Source organism: Anas acuta, chromosome Z (assembly GCF_963932015.1).
Source record: "Anas acuta chromosome Z, bAnaAcu1.1, whole genome shotgun sequence".
Classification (NCBI taxonomy): Eukaryota; Metazoa; Chordata; class Aves; order Anseriformes; family Anatidae; genus Anas; species Anas acuta.
The window spans coordinates 35,258,402-35,279,556 of record NC_089017.1 but is presented as its reverse complement, the minus strand read 5'-3'; the positions used below and the strand labels follow the sequence as shown (position 1 = coordinate 35,279,556).

The following is a 21,155-nucleotide window of genomic DNA, read 5'->3' as shown; positions in this document are numbered from 1 at the left end:
TAAAACGGTTCTGTAAAGCATTTAGTAATGTTCAACTCAGTCAAAACTAGATTTCCAGTGGGCATTGTTTACTTGCTTTCATGTTCATGAACAGAGAAGAACTGGTGGGAGATGGGGTGGTAGAGAGCTGTCTTGGGCAGAGTGACCATGACATGGTAGAGCTCTGTTCTTGGTGAAGTCAGGAAGGGGGGTCAGTAAAACTGCTGTCTTGGAATTCTGGAGGGCTGACTTCAAATTGTTCAGAACACTGGTAGGAAGGGCCCCTTGGGAGCCAGTCCTGGAGGCCAGAGGAGTCCAGGAAGGCTGGGCACTCAACAGGAAGGAAGTCTTAAAGGTGCAGCAGGAGCAGGCTGTACCTGTGCACCATAAGATGAGCTGGCAGGGAAGAAGACCAGCATGGCTAAACAGAGAAATTTTGCTGTGTGTTCAGGAAAAAAAAAGTTTATGTCCAGCGGAAGAAGGGGCAGGGAAACTCAGGGAAACTACAAGGAAGTTGCCAGCGTATGCAGAGAAAAAAAACAGGAAGGCCAAAGACCAGCACAAACTCAACCTGGCCACTATAGTCAAGGATAACAAAAAAATGTTTTTATAAATATACTCATAGGAAGAGGAAGGCCAAAGAGGATCTCCATTTCTTTACTGGATGCAGAGGGGAACATGACTACTGAGGATAAGGAAAAGGCTGAGGTTTTAAATGTCTCCTTTGTGTCTGTCTTTACTAGCTAGACCACTTATACTCAGGGTACTCATCCTCCTAACCTGTCATTCTGGTACGGGGAACAGAAGAACCTCCCCACAGTTCAGGTGGAAAGAAAGTCAAGTTTTCAGATGACACTAAGCTGGGGGTAAGTATCGATTTGCCGGAGGGCATGAAGGCCCTGCAGAGGCACCTGGACGGGATGGGTCGATGGGCAGAAGCCAAGGGGATGAGGTTCAATATGGCTAAGTGCCAGGTTCTGCACTTCAGTTACAACAACCCCATGCAGCGCTACAGGCTTGGGGCAGAGAGCTTGGAAAGCTGTGCAGAGGAAAAGGATATGGAGGTGCTGATCGATGCTCATGCAAACATGAGCCAGCAGTGGGCCCAGGTGGCCAAGAAGGCCAATGGCATCCTGGCTTGTGTCAGGAATAGTGTAGTCAGCAGGATTGGGGAGGTGGTTTAGTGGGTGACATTGGTAGTAGGGTGATGGTTGGACCAGATGATCTTGAAAGTCTTTTCCAACCTTAATGATTCTGTGATTGGATTTTTTTTTTGAGCCCTGCCATTAAGGAATTTGCAAGCTGAATATCAATCAAGATAAGTTCCAGGTTTTTCATTCATACGCAACAAAGATGTTGTTAAATAAATATCTGCCTGGGCGGTCCACTGTCATCATCTTTCATAAACTAAGTAAAATAAATATATGCAGTCTTCCTTTCAATTTTTTAACTATACAGGCAACAAATGGAGAGGTAGGTGATTCTTTACAGATGTATATCATTTTCTTAGAGACTGTGAAATGGTAGAGTTACCAGTAAAGAAGGATATAAAATACAACATCTTAGTCATTCTTAAGGAAAAAAATAGTAATGATTTTTCATTATTTATATTTAGAAGTCTAGAGCATAACAAGATGCTGCAAGCTAGTTACTATGTGTTGAAGCCTTCCTGTAAATCTTACTCTAAAACATTATCTGTAAAGTTAACTGACTTTGTATGGTTTATTTGTAAAGCTATACACTGAGTCACAACAATAACACTGTCATCGCCACTATCTGTTAACAGACCAACTGATGTAGTCAGATAGCACTTAGGTAAAATACTCTTTTTCAAGTCTGAAGCAGCAAGAATAACCATTAAATGCCTCACAGTGAACCTGTTATGTTTGAGTTCAACAGAATTTAAGAAAAAACAGAGAGTAAAAACAGGGCGATTGTATGACATGAAACATTAATGAAGTTTTCCCAGTGGTCACGGAAGTGTTTGGAAAAGAGACGTCAAAGGCTACATCTTAAGCAAAATAAATAAATAAAAGTAAAGCACAGAGAATAAAACTGCTTCTGAGCTCCACCAGTGATGGTTAGGTAAAGGAAACTCAATGATAAAATGAACTGGGAAAGTAGACAAAACAACGTATTTCAGTGCAGATGAAGATGCAGAAGCACAACTGCGACCTGAAAACAAAAACAACCTCTTGAACACTCCGGAACAGTTTGAGTAAGAAATGGGAAATCAATAATTCTACAAGCATGAATTTGTGAACACAATGAACAGAAAAGAGTCACAGATAGATCAGGTGTGCTTTGAAGAGACAAAAAAAAATGTAACTTTACCTCAGCTACTTCAAACCTCAGCTGAAATTCAGTCATATTTTTCAAAGATTCTTGTTTACGTAGTTTTTTTCGCTTTATACTGCTAGCTCGTGTGAGGGAACCAGATGGGGCTTCAAAAAATGGCATGTCTTCCACAGGACTGCTTAGAGCATCATAAAATTCTTCTTCTGATTCTAAAGATTAATTCACAACAATGTTACATACACATTTTAGACAACCAGTATTTTGCAGTAATATGACCTAGAATTTTTATGTACATGTAAATATTTAGAGATGTAGACAACTTTGGGAAGATCACCTAGCTAAATCTGTTTCTACACTTGCCTCAGTTCCTGCCTCCACAACACCTACAGCTGCACTATCACATCATCAACTCTCATTAACTCCTTTGCCAGCATTCTCTCACTACCAGCTATGCAAAAATGAGCGCAGTGTCTCATTAAGCTATTAGTGCAGACTAAAGGCAAGACATCTCTTCTGCTGAACCAACTGCTTCTGACTTCATCAGGTTTGTGAGAAAAAGCAAAGCTTTATTCCACCTGACGTTATTAGAAAGTATTACAACAACCAATAGATAGAACAGTCTAATAATAGCTTTTTCCTTTCACCAAGAAACCAGCAGCTGAGAAGTTAAAGGAACAATTATCTTTCTTCAGACAAAACCAAACAGATGACATGAGGAGGTATATTCTATGGTTTAAAAGCACCCTGGAATCTGGAGGGAAGGTAGGCACGCATATGAGTCAATAAAAACCTTTGCACAGCTGCCGTGTATAATATAATTTAAAAACAAACCTGATTCAATCGAAATCTAGTAATTACTTTCTCAAATTAACTGCTACATGCTTTCATTCTCACCTCACCCTAATTTTACGAAGGGAAAGATATTTTACCTTTGGGTATCTAAAAGAACTAATAAAAATAGATGAAGATGCATAGATACATATCTGTATACACACTGCACACACACTGAATTAGAAGTGATTACATCAATGCAAAAATAACTAGCTTTCCTTATAATTTTGCTAGTGTCACATCGTCAACTTGGGAGAGCAGAGAAAGTATTCTTCCCTGTTTCCCCAACTGAATGTTTTGACAAAGCTAGAGCAACTGATTTGAAACAACGCTGATATATTGTATTATTCGTCAACTATAACTATTAGACGGAATGTTACAATCAAGCTAAACTGCTTGAACAGAAAGTTGGTATTAAACATGATCAGTTCCTCTGGAGTGTATCTTCTGCTTGATCCTGTGAAAGTCAAAATGCTGTGTGTTTATAACACAGTAGTTTCTAACAGTCACTTAGTATTTTTTAGTTCTACTACAACCAACAAAGATAAAAACTTTCAAAGAAAATAATTAAAATCATCATGAGAGGACTAAGTACATACTGAAGTAAAAAATGACACACATGTTACTACAGACGTTCTGAATCAACACGCTGAATATCCAACTTAAGACTTTTAACTTTACATTTAATTACTTAGTGGATCTTTGCTTTTCTCTCAATTTATTTTTGGTTTTCAAAATCCACCAGGAATGCTCACCAGAATGTCCAAGGTTTGATTCAAAAAACTAAAATTCAGAGCACTGCTGCACACTTCATCAGGTTAACAGGTTATTGAAAAAGCTAATTTTATTCTCTATGTCTTACACAAGTTCTTTACAGAATTCATTTCACAATGAACATAGACTTAGAATTCTTTACACTTAATGAAAATGACTTAAAACCTAAAGCTTTGTGAAATATGAAGAACTTGAAATTCTCCTAAAAATACACTCAGTAGGGAACAATGGCAGATTAAAGACCCATATAAATAGAGGCCATCACAAGTCTCACCATTTTCCAAGACAGTATGAGTTATAAAGAGCATTTGACATGTCTTTTCTGATAGGTACCTATTGTAACACATCCAAAAGACAAAAAATAAACATCCTACCCTGTGAAAGAAATGTTCTACTTCAAGAAAAGTAACAGAAAGAACAAGCACTGAAAATTGTGCTGCTTTGAGAAAATGCATCAATGTTTTGTACAGAGTGAATATGAAACTACACAGAATATATTGCTTTTTAACCTCAAGAATTTGAAACAAAGCCTCAGAATGGTCACTTACTCCAGGAGAAACGAATGAACCCAATGTACTTAAAAAAAAAATCACTTGAACTGTTCAATAAATCAGACTTTAAAATAGATTGTATTACCTGACTCCGCAAATGAATGAAGATCTAAAACAGGAAGCACACCTTGTGACAAATGTGGCACTGAGAGTACAGGCGATATCGCAGCCTGAAATAGAAGACACCATATAAATTTTTGCTTGAATTCTTTGTTCATGCTATCGCATGCACAAATACTATGGCATAGAAGCTTTAGAACTTAAGGATATTAGTATTATTTTAAGCACAAAACATTCTAAATGAGCATGTTATTAATAAGTAAAAGTATGGGAAGAAAAGAGGCTTAAACAGAACAGAAACAGCAGGTGTTACACAGCTGAATAGCTGCAGAGATAATCCATCTGGAAACAGAGTGAAGGGATTCAAATACCCAACTTCACAGATCAAAATATGGACACAGACTGGACATCACACAAAACATCAGGGAAGACAAAACCTAGTCCCCTCTAAGGATTACAGAATGGCAGCTTCAGAGAACAGTAAAAGATTAGCTTTCTTTATAAAATTACACAACACCAGAGGCTGTAGAGGAAGAAGGAAAAAGAACAGAAAAAGAACGGGAAAAAAATAATAAAAAGGGATAGAGAGAATATGATAGTAGAGAGAATTGTGTCCAAATTTCATCATGCATGACAAAATTGTGTCCAAGATTGTACACACAGTTTTCAAATTTCTTCATGACAAATCTGGTAGCTTTCTACAACACAGTTACAGCTTTGGTGGACAGGGGTAGAGCAACTGACATCATCTACCTGGACTTACGCAAAGCATTTGCACTGTCCCCCATGACACTCTTGTCTCTAAATTGGAGGCAAATGGATTTGATGGATGGACCTCTCAGCGGGTAAGGAATTGGCTGGATGGTTGGATTCAAAGAGTTGTGGTCAACAGCTCAACATCAAAGTGGAAGATCAGTAACAAGTGGTGTATCCTGGAGGTCTGTATTGGGATGGCGCTGTTAAACATCTTTGTTGGAGACATGGATAATGGAATCCAGTGCAGCCTCAGCAAGTTTGCCAATGATACCAAGCTCTGTGGTGCAGTCAACAAGCTGGAGGGAAGAGATGCCATCCAGAGGGACCTGGACAGGCTGGAGAGGTGGTGTTGAACTCATGAGGTTCAACACAGCCAAGTGCAAAGTCCTTTGCTGGACATTTTTTTGGGCTGGGGCAATCCTAAACACAAATACAGGCTGGGTGGAGAATGAATTGAGAGCAGCCCTAAGGAGAAGGACTGGTGGGTGGTGGTTGATGAGAAGCTCAGCATGAGCTGGCAATGCACACATGAATCACAGAAAGCCATCTGTGTTCTGGGCAGCATCAAAGGAAGTATGGCCAGCAGGGAGATGGAGATGATTTTCCCCTTCTCTGCTCTCTCATGAGACCCCACCTGAGCACTATGTTCAGTTCTGGTGCCCGCAGCACAAGAAAGACGTGGACATATTAGAACAAGTCCAGAGGAGGGCCATAGAGGGGCTGAAGCACTTACTCTATGAAGACAGCCTGAGGGAGTTAGGGTTGTTCAGCCTGGAGAAGATTAAAGGCTCCAGGGAGACCTTACAGCATCCTTCCAATACCTTTTTTTTTTTTTTCCAATGGGAAAGCTGAGGAACGGCTCTTTTGTCAGGGAGTGGAATGATCAGACAAGGGGGAATGGCTTTCAACTAAAAAAGGGTAGATTTAGATTAAATATTACAAAAAAGTTCTTCATTCTGAGGGTGGTGAGACACAGGAATAGGTTGCCCAGGGAAATGGTGGATGCCCCATCCCTGAAGCATTTAAGGCCAGGTTCAAGGGGACTTTGAGGCACCTGATCTAGTAGAAGGGGATCATTATTCTGTGATGCATCTGGGGAAACGGGTGTTAACAGAGTGTGTAATATTAAGATGCAGTTGCCTACAACCCAGAGCACTAACTGAAAATGTGTGAATTGTCACTATCACTACATATAGAAAGGGAAACAAGAATCTTCACTCCATGTTGCACTGTATTTGGCAGAGATAGGTTCTGTTAGTGGAGTCCCCCAGGGCTCAGTACTAGGTCCAGTCCTCTTCAAAATCTTTATTGATGATCCAGACAAGAGGTTCAAGTGCACCCTCAGTAAATTTGCAGATGACAACAAGTTAGGTGCGTGTATCGATCTGCTTGAGGGTAGGAAGGCTCTGCAGGAGGATCTGGATAGGCTGCACCGATGGGCTGAGGCCAACTGCATGAAGTTCAACAAGGCCAAGTGCCGGGTCCTGCACCTGGGGCGCAATAACCCCAAGCAGAGCTACAGGCTGGGAGATGAGTGGTTGGAGAGCTGCCTGGCTGAGAAGGACCTGGGAGTATTGGCTGATAGTCGGCTGAATATGAGCCAGCAGTGTGCTCAGGTGGCCAAGAAGGCCAACAGCATCCTGGCTTGCATAAGAAACAGTGTGGCCAGCAGGGCTAGGGAGGTGATCGTCCCCCTGTACTCGGCTCTGGTGAGGCCGCACCTCGAGTACTGTGTTCAGTTTTGGGCCCCTCGCTACAAGAAGGACATCAAGGTGCTCAAGAGAGTCCAGAGAAGGGCGACGAAGCTGGTGAGGGGCCTGGAGAACAAGTCCTACGAGGAGCGGCTGAGGGAGCTGGGCTTGTTCAGCCTGGAGAAGAGGAGGCTCAGGGGTAACCTTATCACTCTTTATAAGTACATTAAAGGAGGCTGTAGTGAGGTGGGGGTTGGTCTATTCTCCCACATGCCTGATGACAGGACGAGGGGGAATGGGCTGAAGTCGCGCCAGGGGAGTTTTAGGTTGGATCTTAGGAAGAACTTCTTTACCGAAAGGGTTGTGAGGCATTGGAATGGGCTGCCCAGGGAAGTGGTGGAGTCACCATCCCTGGAGGTCTTTATAAGACATTTAGATGTAGAGCTTAGGGATATGGTTTAGTGGAGGACTGGTTAGTGTTAGGTCATAGGTTGGACTAGATGATCTTGGAGGTCTCACCCAACCCAGGTGATTCTGTGATTCTGTAATTAAATGTTTTTTTCAGCAAAGACAAATTTCACATCAAGCCTCAGAAAGCAAAATCACTCGTTTCATTTTGTAAAGAATGCTCCTCTGCATGTTCCACGTGTGTTTAGCATACATGGACCTTGCACTGAGTCCCAAAATAAAGTAGAGAGGTGGTTATTGGCTGTACACCCATTTTCTTGAATACTTTTGGCTCTGGATTGTGCAAATGACAACGGTTCTCTTTTTTTTTTTTTTTTCCCAGTTACTGCTACATTTAAAACCTTATCTTATTTAGTAGCTCTTGTTACCTTCAGAAAACTAAGAATTGTACCAACAACAAAACACTCATCTTTGAATGAACATTGTTTCCAGCAGTCTACCAAGATTCCCTATTTCATCTCACTCTTCACTTTTTAATCATCTCCCACTCTCCAGCCTACATAAGTTGACCTTACTGAATATAAACGTCTGAGTGATAGATATACTAAGTGTTGCAATTATGAAAGTGTCTCAATGTCTCATCCGCAAGACTTTCACATTCTAAGACTACTTCAGAAGTGCAGAAACCTAGAAGGATCTGTTCAGAAGCATCTTCTTGTTTTCACAGTCCACGAACAACTCCTCCACTAATTCAAAATGTAAACTGCAAGTTTCACATTCAGAGTGCCAAATAAAGGTTTCTCATTCCTTTCTTTTCAGAAGTGATGGCAACAAAGCTCAGACCCAGTACACAGCTACAGGGATGAAGGCATGACAATACCTCAGCCACAACAAACCTTCAAACCTGCACAAGTTAACTGAATTAATACCAGCAATTAAGAGTCTGTCAAGCCCTGCAACAAATGGAGACTTAATCAGACAAGTTTAACCACAGGTTTTAATACGGATGCTGCATAATCAGCCACATTCACATTGACTTTCCTAACCTGAACTTGTATGTAACAAGTAATGTACAGGGAATACTAAGCACAAAGGTAAAGGTTTTTAAATGTAGCAGATAAATTTTCTGATTAAATTCAAGTATATCCAGTCATTCAAGTATATGACAGTCATTCCATATGTGCATATTTTACTTATGTGAAATTAAAATCCCAACTTTTACCCTTGAAGAAAGTTTGTCTATGACTACTTGCACAAAACAGCAGAGAATACTATTAGTACATGAAAAGTAAAAGAGCAGGTCAGAACTAGCTAGAATTTTCATGTTAGTACTTAAAAGATGGAACTACATGTTATATTTCACTCAACATATACTTTCAAAAGGTGTGTGTCTAGTCATGTGCATGTACTATTATCGAATATTATGCTAATAACACACAGAAAGCAACACCAAAAGCTGCATTGATATCCACAAGGAAAACAGCAGAATAATTTTTGTAACAAATAAAGATGGAAAGATAATTTTTAAGTAATCTCAAAACACACATATACAAAGATGACCATTGTTCTTTTAGAACCAAGTACACAAAGGAATAAATAATGGATAATTAGCAGTATTCACAAATGAGATAAACATGGATAGCCCAATTTTGTCTTTAACATGGAGATTTTGCTTGTGTTACAGTGAAAAGACTGCTTTAAAAACATATGTATAAACCATGGCCAGATTGTACAGATTAGAGCGATGTTAAAAATAAGCAATTAGGAGTTCACTTTCTAATTTTCTTAAAAACAGGTGATTATCAGAAGTTAAAACATGCTTTTCAGGAATACTAACAAGAAAGTACCAATCTTTTAAGGAAGCATAAAACATTGACAAGCAAAATTTCTATAGCTTTACAGAATTAGCTACAAGTATTGAGAGGTTCTAAGTAAATGCTTGTTCTCCATTTTCCTCTGCCCATTTAATAACTGCAGTGTTAACAGCAAGGAATTTATTTTTGTGATTAGTATTGATGAAGTAATTTTTAAAAACCTTACCTCAGTTACTTTTGGAGGAGAAGTGGTAGAAGCACTTTCTGGCTTAGGAATGCTATCAATTAGCTCCAAGATACTTTTCAGCTTTTGGTCTGATATTTGGACTGAAAGTAAAGGCAGTTGTCCATACAGTTTGAACCTGTTACATAAATAGTCGATGTTATCTTATAACTATTTCATTCAGACATCACATTCATTTTCTTCTGAAAAATACACTACTCTTCCTGGTCAGAAGGAAGGTCATCTAACCATTATATTTAATACAGACAAGTAACTTCTGTTGCACACAGAAGAGATCATTAACTAACAAATATCTAGATATTAATTTATATTTCTATTTGGTACAATGTCTTCCAAATGAAGGTTGCAAATAACTCCTGATTTGCTTACATAAAGTATATTATCCTTATAATCAGAAATTGTTCGTTCTTGTTCATATTTTTCATTTAATTACTTGCAGTAAATCACATAGCTAAGCCCTCTCACAGTATTTTACAAAAAAAAAAAAAGTTTTGCATAAGAATGTTTGCAACCTAAAATTTCAAGCAAAGTACACAAATAACTTACTTAAAGTTATGTATATTTAACCTGGCTCTAATATTAGTTTATATAGCAAACATGGAAATAAATGTCATAGATGTAAAAGACATAGGGGGAATAAAATAACCCTTTAAAATGTCATCAATAAAATGTATTTTAACCCTGTTTGAACAGACTTTTGCCAATATGAAGTAGAACTGAATATAGTCACTGACTTTTTAAAGACATAAAACGTATCCCAGTTCCTCACAGAACTGAGCAGCATAGTAAACTGTCTCCAAGCACAAAAAGCTGCCTCCAAGAACATTATGATGCATTTATTCCAACAGCTAGTTAGAACATAAAAAGAATTCTTCCAACGGTGCGCAGCAGCAGATGCTTAACACAGAAAATCTAAGAAACAGGACCTGCTGTTTCCTCTCAACTTTGTTGCGCTTAACTCAAGGCCCAGGGAGGGCAGGGTAGGGGGTTGTGGGACAGGGTGGGGTAGAAGAAGGGGTACAACCAGACAAACACGTAGCTGTACAATAAAGATGGATTTCTTTTTTTTTCCCCATAGATTTATATAGAGAGAGAGAAAGTGAGAGAGAGAAAGTTTTCACTCTCATCTTTACTAGCTTTAAGCAAGACTACAGCAACTAAGATATAGATTTCGTACTGTAATCAACTGCACCTATCCTTTACTCTATGCCCTACTATTGCGCTTCTCTTTGTGTTGCATGCCATGAGAAGCAGTAATATTATACAGCAATAGGTGTTTTCCTTAGGGACAGACACTCCTTAACCCAGGTTATACTAGCATAACCCAATTACAAACCTATGTTAAAACAAGAGTGTGTTACATGACCGTAGAAATGAAATCTCACTTTCTCTCCCTGGGCTTCCTGACATACAACTCTCAGGAATCTGTCTTTTTAGTTCTCTTATCTAACCTCTTCCACCAAATAGAAAAGGTAAGGAGGAAAAGAGTATGATGTTTTACCTTGTCAGACATTGAAATTCCGAAGCTAGCTTCCCAGCTTTCCGGAAGGTGGCACCATTGTACCACAAAATCAATGCTGTGTATTCACAACACACAGCACCAGTGGTATGCATTATTTTACTTCTGAGTAAACAAATCCTAGATTCATAGCACAGAATACAATCATTTAGGTTGTAAAAGCCCTCTACGATCATATAGCCCAACCTTTAACCCAGCACTGCCATTAAACCATATCACTAAGCTCTACAACTAGACATATTCTGTGATTCTGTGTTTTGAAGACCTCCAGGGATAGCGACTCGACAACTTCCCTGGGCAGCCTGTTCCAATACTTCACAACCCCTACAGTGAAAAATTTTTTCCTAAAATCCAACCATGGTGCAACTTAAGGCCATTTCCACTCTTGTCTTATCACTCGGCGCTTGGGAGAACAGACCAATCCCCACCTCGCTATAGCCTCCTTTAAGGTAACTATAGAGCATGGTAAGGTCTCACAAAGCCTTTTTTCTAGGCTAAACAACCCCAACTCCCTCAGCTGCTCCTCCTAAGACTTCTTTCTTGACCCCTCACCAGCTTTGTTGCCCTTCTTTGGGCACACTCCAGCACCTCAATGTCCTTCTTGTAGCAAGGGGCCCCAAATCAAACACAGTATTTGAGGTGCAGACTCACCAGAGCCAAGTACAGAGGGACAATCACTTCCCTGGTCCTGCTGGCCACAGTATTTCTTCTACAAGCCAGGATGTTGTTGGCCTTCTTGTCCTCCTCCTAAGAACACTGCTGGCTCACGTTCAGCTGGCTGTTGACCAATAACCCCAGGTCCCCTTCCACCAGGCAGCTTTCCAGTCGCTCTTCCCCCAGCCTGCAGGGCTGCGTGGGGTTGTTGTGCCTCAAGTGCAGAAGCCAGCACTCAGCCTTACTGAAGCCTATCCAGATCCCTCTGCAGAACCATCCTACCCTTGAGCAGATCAACACTTGTGCCCAACTTCGTGTTGTTCACAAACTTACTGAGGGTGCACTTAAACCCCTCATACAGATCACTGATAAAGATAATGAAGAGAACTGGCCCCAGTAATGAGCCCTGAGGGACTCCACTAGTGAGCAGACCAGACTGCAGCTGGATTTAACTCCATTCACCATGATTCTTTGGGTCCAGACGCCCAGCCAGCTTTTAACCCAATGAAGTGTACACCCATCCAAGCCACGAGCAGCCAGTTTCTCCATGAGAATGCTGTGGGAAACCGTGTCAAAAGCCTTACTGAAGTCTAAGTAGACCACATCCACAGCTGTTCCCTCATCCACTGAGCACATCACCTTATCATAGAAGGAGATCATTTTTGTCAAGCAGGACTCGCCTTTCATAAACCCATGCTGACTAGGCCTGATCACCTGGTTGCCCTGTAGATGCAGCATGATGGCACTCAAGATAATCTGCTCCATGATCTTCCCCGGCACCAAGGTTAGACTAAGAGGCCTGGAGTTTCCCAGACTCTCCTTCCAGACCTTCTTGCAGATGGGCATCATGTTTGCTAGCTGACAGTTGACTGGGACTTCCCCTGATAGCCAGGACTGCTCATAAATGATGGAAAGTGTCTTGGTGAGCACTTTTGACAACTCTCTCAGTACCTTTGGGTGTATCCCATCCACCCCCAAAGACCTGCATATGTTTAAGTAGTTCAGCAGGTGGCTAACCATTTCCTCACCAGTTATGAGGGCTTCACTCTGCTCCCCATCCATATCTACCAGACATCTATCTATCAGACGACAGGTCACCTGGAGAACAACTGGTCTTCATGATCTTCACATTCTTTGCAATCCTTTCATTTCATAAATTGTCCCCTGATGGTGCTAAACAATTTTCTGCCAGGGTCTATGCCAATCTTTATCTGAATTTCTATTAGCTTTAAGAATGAAGTCTAAGCTAGTTTGTTGTATCATGATCATCCTAAAAACTGTATTATGTTGTAATGCATTAATGGTACTTCAAAAACAATGGAATTTTTAGCAAGTAGCGTCCTTGTCAGACATTAGTGAGGATGCTTTTTCCAAAATGTGTGTAGAATTATCTCTGCCCTTTTTTCTCAGTGGTCTTGGAGATCAGATTTGCTTCAACAGTAGTAACATGAAAATGCCTTCTGAGTACAACTTCCATAAGCAATAATTTTTCTGCTAAATAAACCTAAGTGTACACTCTACACATTAAGAGCACTTTCCTTGACAAGGCTGGTTAGATAAACAACACAGACAAACAACCTAAACAAAAGTAAGGGAGTAAGACAGCAAATTGCTTTTCAAAATATTTTGTGATATTTATAAGAGAGGCATTGTAAGTTAACATTTTCTGTCCCTACGTATTTTCAATGAGGACTAAAATGTGTATCGGAAAGACCTAATCTGGACTATGATTAGTATATTTAACAAAATATTTAGAACCAAATGTGAATCTTAGAAGCGAGATACATGTGGCTGATGTAAAAAAGCATAAGAATTATAAATAGATACTTGATTATCTTTTCTTCTCTCCCTTAAAAAAAAACACATAATTTACTGTAAAATTCAAAAACGGAAACTAGACTTACTTGGGCATTCTTGTATCTGTGACGACCATAGCTCTGCTAAATTCAACGTTCACATCCAAAGGCTGCAAGATATGTTGAGATGAGTATTTCAGCTTACGAGCCTCTTGCCAGTTTTCACCTAGAGGAGCAAAAAAAATCCCTAAGCTTTGAAACTGAATTATATTTCTTTTCATTACACATACTATGGAATTAAGGCATCTGATATTACTTAATATACATTTTTAAAAAATTCAGGTGACAGAGCTTCTTTAATAGCTCTTCAATACATACATATTGTACAGGATCAGGACTTCAGACATACTGCAGTACTTAATACTGTGCACTGTTTCACTGTTCACATCTAAACATCTACCCAAACAATGATGCAGATTTCAAGGACCTAGTTCTTAACATGCATTGTACTAGGAGTTCAGGCTTTGGATTCTCCTCCAGAACCACAAGAATTAGATGTCCTAGACTTCTTTGATTCTGACTTTTTCTGTATTGTTAGTTCACAAACTACTATTAGAAGTTTCCCTCAGTAAGGGATTCTGATCCTTTCTTTACCTTCACAAAATAATCATACCTAAAACTACTCATGGATTCTGCTTTTCATTGGGAGTAAAGTCAGAAAAAGGAACCGAATGAAAATACATCATAAATTAATTACACTGTTGGAATAAGAGCTACATATTTATTATGCTCTAAATCAAATGAGACATTTTGGAGTCTTCAAAAATAGGGATTTTGGTTCATTTATTTAGCAAAATATAAGGTTGGAGTCTAAGACCTAAATGTATGTTTTGGAAGTTCTTAATATGTTCACATGATGGAGTTTGAAATCTGAGTTTAGAGAAACATGTCCCAAAGATTCTCCACCGTTTCAGTTAAAAATATGAAGGTACATCAACTACTGAAATATTTTTAATCCGTTAAAGACAGATTTACTTTTATGAATACTCACCATGTTTGCTGTAGAGTAACTGTATGCTGCTGAGCTGGATATCAAAACTATCATAAGCTCTTGACATGATATCTTCAATAGTGCTTTGTCCTACTTTAAGTTCCGATAAATCAGAACGACTTTTGCTTTTCATCTTAAAACACAGTCACAAAAAAGCAGTAATTAATTTCAAAATAGTCATAGTAGTAATTCTACGAATACTTGATCCTGCTACGACAAAAGATTAAATTTAAATCTTCATTATAATAGCACAGTCTTAGAAACATCACAGCAAAGGAGATACCTAATACAAGCAGCTATATCAGAACAAAAAATGGGAAGTACTAAACATCATTTCTTCAAGGAAAGAAAGAAATTGACATCTATCAAGTTTCATACAACATTTCGTACAGAAGGAATTTATTTTAATTTCCTTTAATAAGCGACTCATAATCTGGAGTATGAAGTCTCAAACTCTTTATTATCAGTAACATCATACTGTTCACTTTTCTATATATAAAAATACAGCATTAATCACCACAGTACCACAATCTATTTTAAAATGTAGCTATTTATTAAATTTAGGTGTGGCATTACCCTGCAACTTATTAGACAACCTCTGAGTAAAACAGAAAAGGTGCTTTGGACCATTCATTATCAATGTTCAGTGTCTTAGCTTTAATATCAGTCACATCTTTGATTCAGCTTTGGGTTGCCCATACTTCTTTGGTATCTTACATTTGTATGTGCCCTCTCTGCTCATATCTCCAATGAAATGTGTCTGTCATCATCCTTAAAATGTCTAATAATTTTTGCACTTACATTCATTTTTGTCAGAGCCAGACAGCAGTCAGTGTAAGGTTTGCAACAATGAAAACAGTTTCAATATTGGTTTTTAAGACACTTCTCTTTTGAGTGCTACTGAATTATGACTACTTTCACATTAAAAATAATTAAGAGATTGAACATTCAAAATTATCAAATTAACATTGCCTGGGCAGCCTTAATTAAGTCTAGGTACATATATGCACTGAGATACGATTTTATGTGCTACAACGCCGCACGGGACTTGACTTCATACAGTACATAACTGAGGGAAGGAGACTATTAGTTTTGCATTAAACAAATTCAGTGAATATTCTACATCTTTCTTAAGCATACAGTATTCAAAGTGAATACAGGATTACTCATCATATCCTGACAGGCATCCGAATAACTTTCTCTTTTGGTGTTGCCTGCTTACTTCATCTTACATTCTAATTCCTTTCAAAAGACAGGAAACCAACCTCAGAGTCATGTTCACTACACAAACTATTCAGCCTTTTTTTTTTAATTTATAATCTAAGATTAAAAAAAAAAAAAAAAAAGAGACTTTTTCTACATAACAGTTTGAAAGCATTACCAGTGGTTTAATTCGGGAGAAGAGTATTCTGACAAGAGTCACAGAATGATTAAGGTTGGGAGCAACTCCTGAAGGCCACCTGGTCCAGCCCTTGGGCTCAAGTAGGGCCACCTAAGGCAGGTGGCTCAGCAATTTTCTAGCAACAATTTTGGATCGAAAGAATCTATTCAGAAAACTTCAATATTTTTGGTCTTGCATGGAAAGCAGTTTAAAATCAATACCTTAGATATAGAATACCTATTCCTGAAACAGGAATATTTATACAAAAATTTATTTAACCAGTACAATACATACAAATTCAATAAAGTGCAAGTCACATAAAAGCCAAACCTTTTTGCTAAGTTACTTCATCAGGTAAATACATACCTTAAGACTACCAAGATCCAAAAGGAGCAGATTTGATGTACTGTCATAGAATCCCTTTTGTGGAACAATTACGTATGAAGCCATGAGGTTAATTTTGAGGTCAAGAACTTTCTGAGTTTCGATAACATACAACAAACCTGAAAAACAGGTTAGTATATATAAATAAATTATATTTATTAATTAATATTAAATAAATTAATTAATCCACACAAAAAATATGGAATTAAAAGAAGCTATAAGAGAAATTCCTGCCTAACTAATGGAGCTGTGAATACTAGTTCTTTTTCAGCAAGACCCATAGCATCTGGAATTGAAACTATTGAACATGAAGAACAGATCCACACTTCTGTAAGCAGAGAGTACGTACCTATCTGTATTCTCTGCACAGTTACTCATCCCCTTCAACAACACTCTTTCTGCATGAATAGAGTTTTCAAGCATGAAAGTTTTCTGCAAGAAGGAAGTTACTCCTTCATCTCCCATACTGCCACTGCCATCTAATTATCATGTTTAATTATAGGTACAGATGCTCTCTAAATTTCTTCTGAGCCAAAAATTACAGGATATCTTTAAAAGACCCACCAAACACAGGACATGGCGACAGCAAAAAATGCTAATGCAGAAGTAGAAACAGTAATACAACATACAAACATGCAGTTCTAAAAACTTCATACTGAGCGGAGGTGAAGTAACCGGAAAGTGTAATGCAACTTGACAGTTGCAGAGATAACCCATTGTGCTCTGTAGATTCAGAAATTAACTCGCTCCAGCAGATCTTACTAGAAGTGTCCAACTGTGGTTGTCAAACTGCCTGTATTTTCACTACTAAGACACTGACGTTTACACTGATTTTGCTGACTAGCATCTCTATCCTGATGATCAGCAAGTGCAAGTCTTGCAAAAAAATCTTCAAAAATTATTCAACTGGTTGGGCACTTCAGATTGTCAAAACATGTGAGATCAAATTCTCTCTTTTTTTTCCCCCTCATCTGAAGAGGAATGAGTAGTCTTGCTTCGTGTTAGCACTGAAAACTGCCTTATGATGCAGCCACAACCCACTAAATATTTATCAGATGCAACAAGTTAATCACAGAACTAGATGTAACATGTGATCAAGATGACATCACACTGCAGAACACCTACATCGGTAAGGAGCAGAAATAAAGTGTAAACAGGTTAGATTTCAAAACGTAAGTGATTATACAAAACACATGGGAAACTTTGTTGTTCAACTCAGATATTAAGGAAGAAAGAAGTTAAAACTATTCCAACGTTATCAATGGTTGTCATACCATAGGACAAGTAGACTAGTCAATGAAGAATTGGATGACATAGTACAGAATTTTCAAGGTAAAGTAACTTAAACCAATAAAAAGTTGTTTGTTTGTTTTTTTCAGTTTTCAACACCTAACCGTACTTGAGTGACTTTGATGGCTCCAGAAAAGCTTTTATTTCATTTGAAAAAATAACTCAAGTGAGTCCATAAACTGCACTATGGGAAACCATACTTCTATACTGTCTTTCAGTGGTACTGAAACTTATTACTATTTTGGGGTAGAGAGTTCCTTCAGCTCTCTAGTTCACAGGTCCCCAGTATTTTCCAGCTATCTTTTACTGCTTGAAAGACATGTGTAAAATATTCTTTATTGAGAAGGACAGCAAGTCTGAACATATCAATGATGTGATTTTTTAAATTTTTTTTTTAATTCTACCTCTGATCTGCAGAATGCTGTGCTGCAAGGGACTATGCTAATCTGTCTTCTTTCCCTGAATCTCAGCCTAGATTTTACAAGCAACACACCACTTATTTTTAGAAATTTCAATTGGGTTTTTCATTCATGAAAGAAACAAGCTTTTGGATTACTACTGGCAACTCAATGCTCTTGAGGAAGTAAGAGTTATTGGTAGGGATATACCTCTGAAGTTATGCTATATCAGTTATAACTGAAGCATAGCACTTCTTATTTCCACAAATAAATGAATCACGCTCAGAATCAGTGTTCAATTATAATTAGTAGAGAGCCAAGCATATTGCAATCAAGCATATTTTTTTTTTTTAAATAATCTCAGGAGTGACCTGGGATATCAATATATTCAACACTGCTGGAGAAGTTTCTGACAAGAAAGATGAGCAAGATGATCCATGTAACCATATACTTGTTATTTTGACTTCAGTCCTTAATTAAACAGTATAAAGGCTTGCACACAGTTCAGCCAAAGAAGAACTAAGTAGTAGAAATACAATTGATGTCCAATTTCATTCCTGATACTAGATCAATAAAAGAAATACACCATATTTGAGTTTCCTATCATTTATTGAAATTATTATCATGGAACGTTCATAGGTTAATTTAAATATTAACATTTTACAGATTTAAATGAGGTGAAACTCACTGATTTTTTTTTCTTTTAGAAAGAAATTATACATGAAAACTCCCCTTCGCGTTCTCTTCCACGCTCTCCCAAAGACAGGACACTGAGCTGGACACACCTCTGACCTAGAGTGCCTCAGACGCCCTTACTCATACAAGGTAATTCCACTCATCTCAGTATTTGTCTCAAAAGGTATTTACCATTTTCATCTGTATGCTGAAATACAAGACCTCCAGAGATAAAAATTCAAGATTTTTTAAGATAATTTAAGATTAAGAAATTAAAATGAGGGGAATGGCTTCAATGCTGAATAACTGAAAGACAGATTCAGTTTCATAGAATCATAGAATATCCTGAGTTGGAAGGGACCCTTAAGGATCATCAAGTCCAACTCTTGACACCGCACAGGTCTACCCAAAAGTTCAGACCATGTGACTAAGTGCACAGTCCAATCTCTTCTTAAATTCAGACAGGCTCGGTGCAGTGACCACTTCCCTGGGGAGCCTGTTCCAGTGTGCAACCACCCTCTCTGTGAAGAACCCCCTCCTGATGTCAAGCCTAAATTTCCCCTGCCTCAGCTTAACCCCGTTCCCGCGGGTCCTGTCACTGGTGTTAATGGAGAAAAGGTCTCCTGCCCCTTGACACCCCCTTACGAGGAAGTTGTAGACTGCGATGAGGTCTCCCCTCAGCCTCCTCTTCTCCAGGCTGAACAGGCCCAGTGCCCTCAGCCGTTCCTCGTACGTCTTCCCCTCCAGGCCTTTCACCATCTTCGTAGCCCTCCTCTGGACACTCTCCAACAGTTTCATGTCCTTTTTATACTGTGGTGCCCAGAACTGCACACAGTACTCGAGGTGAGGCCGCACCAGCGCAGAGTAGAGCGGGACAATCACCTCCCTTGACCTACTAGCGATGCCGTGCTTGATGCACCCCAGGACACGGTTGGCCCTCCTGGCTGCCAGGGCACACTGCCGGCTCATATTCAACTTGCTGTCTACCACGACACCCAGATCCCTCTCTTCTAGGCTGCTCTCCAGCGTCTCATCGCCCAGTCTGTACGTGCAGCCGGGGTTTCCCCGTCCCAGGTGCAGGACCCGGCACTTGCTCTTATTGAACTTCATGCGGTTGGTGATCGCCCAGCTCTCCAACCTATCCAGATCCCTCTGCAAGGCCTTTCCACCCTCAACAGAGTCCACAACTCCTCCAAGTTTGGTGTCATCAGCAAAATTGCTCAAAATACCTTCTATTCCTACATCCAGATCGTTTATAAAAATATTGAAAAGTACCAGCCCTAAAATGGAGCCTTGAGGGACCCCACTGGTGACCGCCTGCCAGCCTGACGCAGCCCCATTTACCATAACCCTTTGGGCCCTGCCCGTTAGCCAATTGCTCACCCATCGTATGATGTTTTTATTTAGCTGTATGGTGGACATTTTGTCCAGTAGGATCCTATGGGAAACCGTGTCAAAAGCCTTGCTGAAGTCCAAAAAAATCACATCAGCTGGTTTCCCTTGGTCCACCATACGGGTGATCTTATCATAAAAGGAAATCAGGTTAGTTAGGCAGGACCTGCACTTCACAAACCCATGCTGGCTGGGACCAATGACTGCTTTGTCCCCCAGGTGCGCCTCAATAAGTTTGAGAACCATCTTCTCCATGATTTTACCAGGCACTGATGTGAGACTGACAGGCCTGTAATTGCTAGGGTCTTCTTTCTGACCCTTCTTGAAAATCGCCACAACATTTGCCAGCTTCCAGTCTACCAGGACTTCTCCAGATTCCCAGGATCGTTGAAAAATAATTGAGAGTGGTCCTGCGATGACGTCCGCCAGCTCTTTCAGCACCCGGGGATGAATCCCATCCGGACCCATGGACTTGTAGGGATCCAGGTGGAGTAGCAAATCCCACACACGTTCAGGGTCGGTTGGGAGTTTGTCATCCCCACCGTCCCGGTCCTCCAGCTCAGGGCACCCTGGGTCCCGAAGCCCATCATCGGCATTGAAGACAGAGGCAAAGAAGGCGTTAAGCGTCTCTGCTTTGCCTATGTCATTGTCTGTGAGGAGACCTTCCCTATCAAGGAGCGGCCCTATGTATTCTTTAGTTCTCCTTTTTCCATTCACATATCTAAAAAAACCCTTTTTATTTTCTCTCACAGACACAGCCAGCTTCAACTCTAGGTGTGCTTTGGCCACACGAATTTTCTCCCTACAAACACGAACAGCATTCCTGTATTCTTTCCATGACACCTGGCCCTCCTTCCAGTAGCGAAACACTCTCTGTTTCCGCCTAATCTCCATTAGAATGTTCCTGGTCAGCCACGCCGGCCTCCTGCCCCGCCTGCCTGACTTGCGATATTTAGGAATTGCCTGATCTTGTGCTTCTAGGAGGCATCGCTTAAAGAATGACCAGCACTGGTGGACATCGAGGCCTTCAAGAGCAGTTTCCCAGGGGACCTTGCTGACTAGTTCCCTAAGCAGCCTGAAGTCCGCTTTCCCCATATCTAGGGATGAGGTTTTGGTGGCACTTTTCCTTCTGTCACCGTAAATTTTGAACTCAACCACTTCATGGTCGCTATGACCGAGGCGGCCACCAATCACCACATCTCCCACCAG

At 39.8% G+C, this 21,155-nt stretch overlaps 1 protein-coding gene across 4 annotated transcripts in view; it reads right to left on the bottom strand.

Annotated features, from left to right (window-relative positions):
- Window positions 1-21,155, bottom strand: part of VPS13A (vacuolar protein sorting 13 homolog A) — a 125,156-nt gene that overhangs the window by 75,188 nt on the left and 28,813 nt on the right. For all 4 annotated transcript variants that reach the window (XM_068665862.1, XM_068665861.1, XM_068665864.1 and 1 more), the window contains exons 20-25: window positions 16,174-16,310; window positions 14,427-14,559; window positions 13,484-13,601; window positions 9,389-9,524; window positions 4,519-4,603; window positions 2,314-2,486 (exon numbers count right to left, since the gene is read on the bottom strand). In XM_068665862.1, the coding sequence (XP_068521963.1) occupies window positions 2,314-2,486; window positions 4,519-4,603; window positions 9,389-9,524; window positions 13,484-13,601; window positions 14,427-14,559; window positions 16,174-16,310 (782 nt within the window). The remainder of the gene's footprint in view (window positions 1-2,313; window positions 2,487-4,518; window positions 4,604-9,388; window positions 9,525-13,483; window positions 13,602-14,426; window positions 14,560-16,173; window positions 16,311-21,155) is intronic.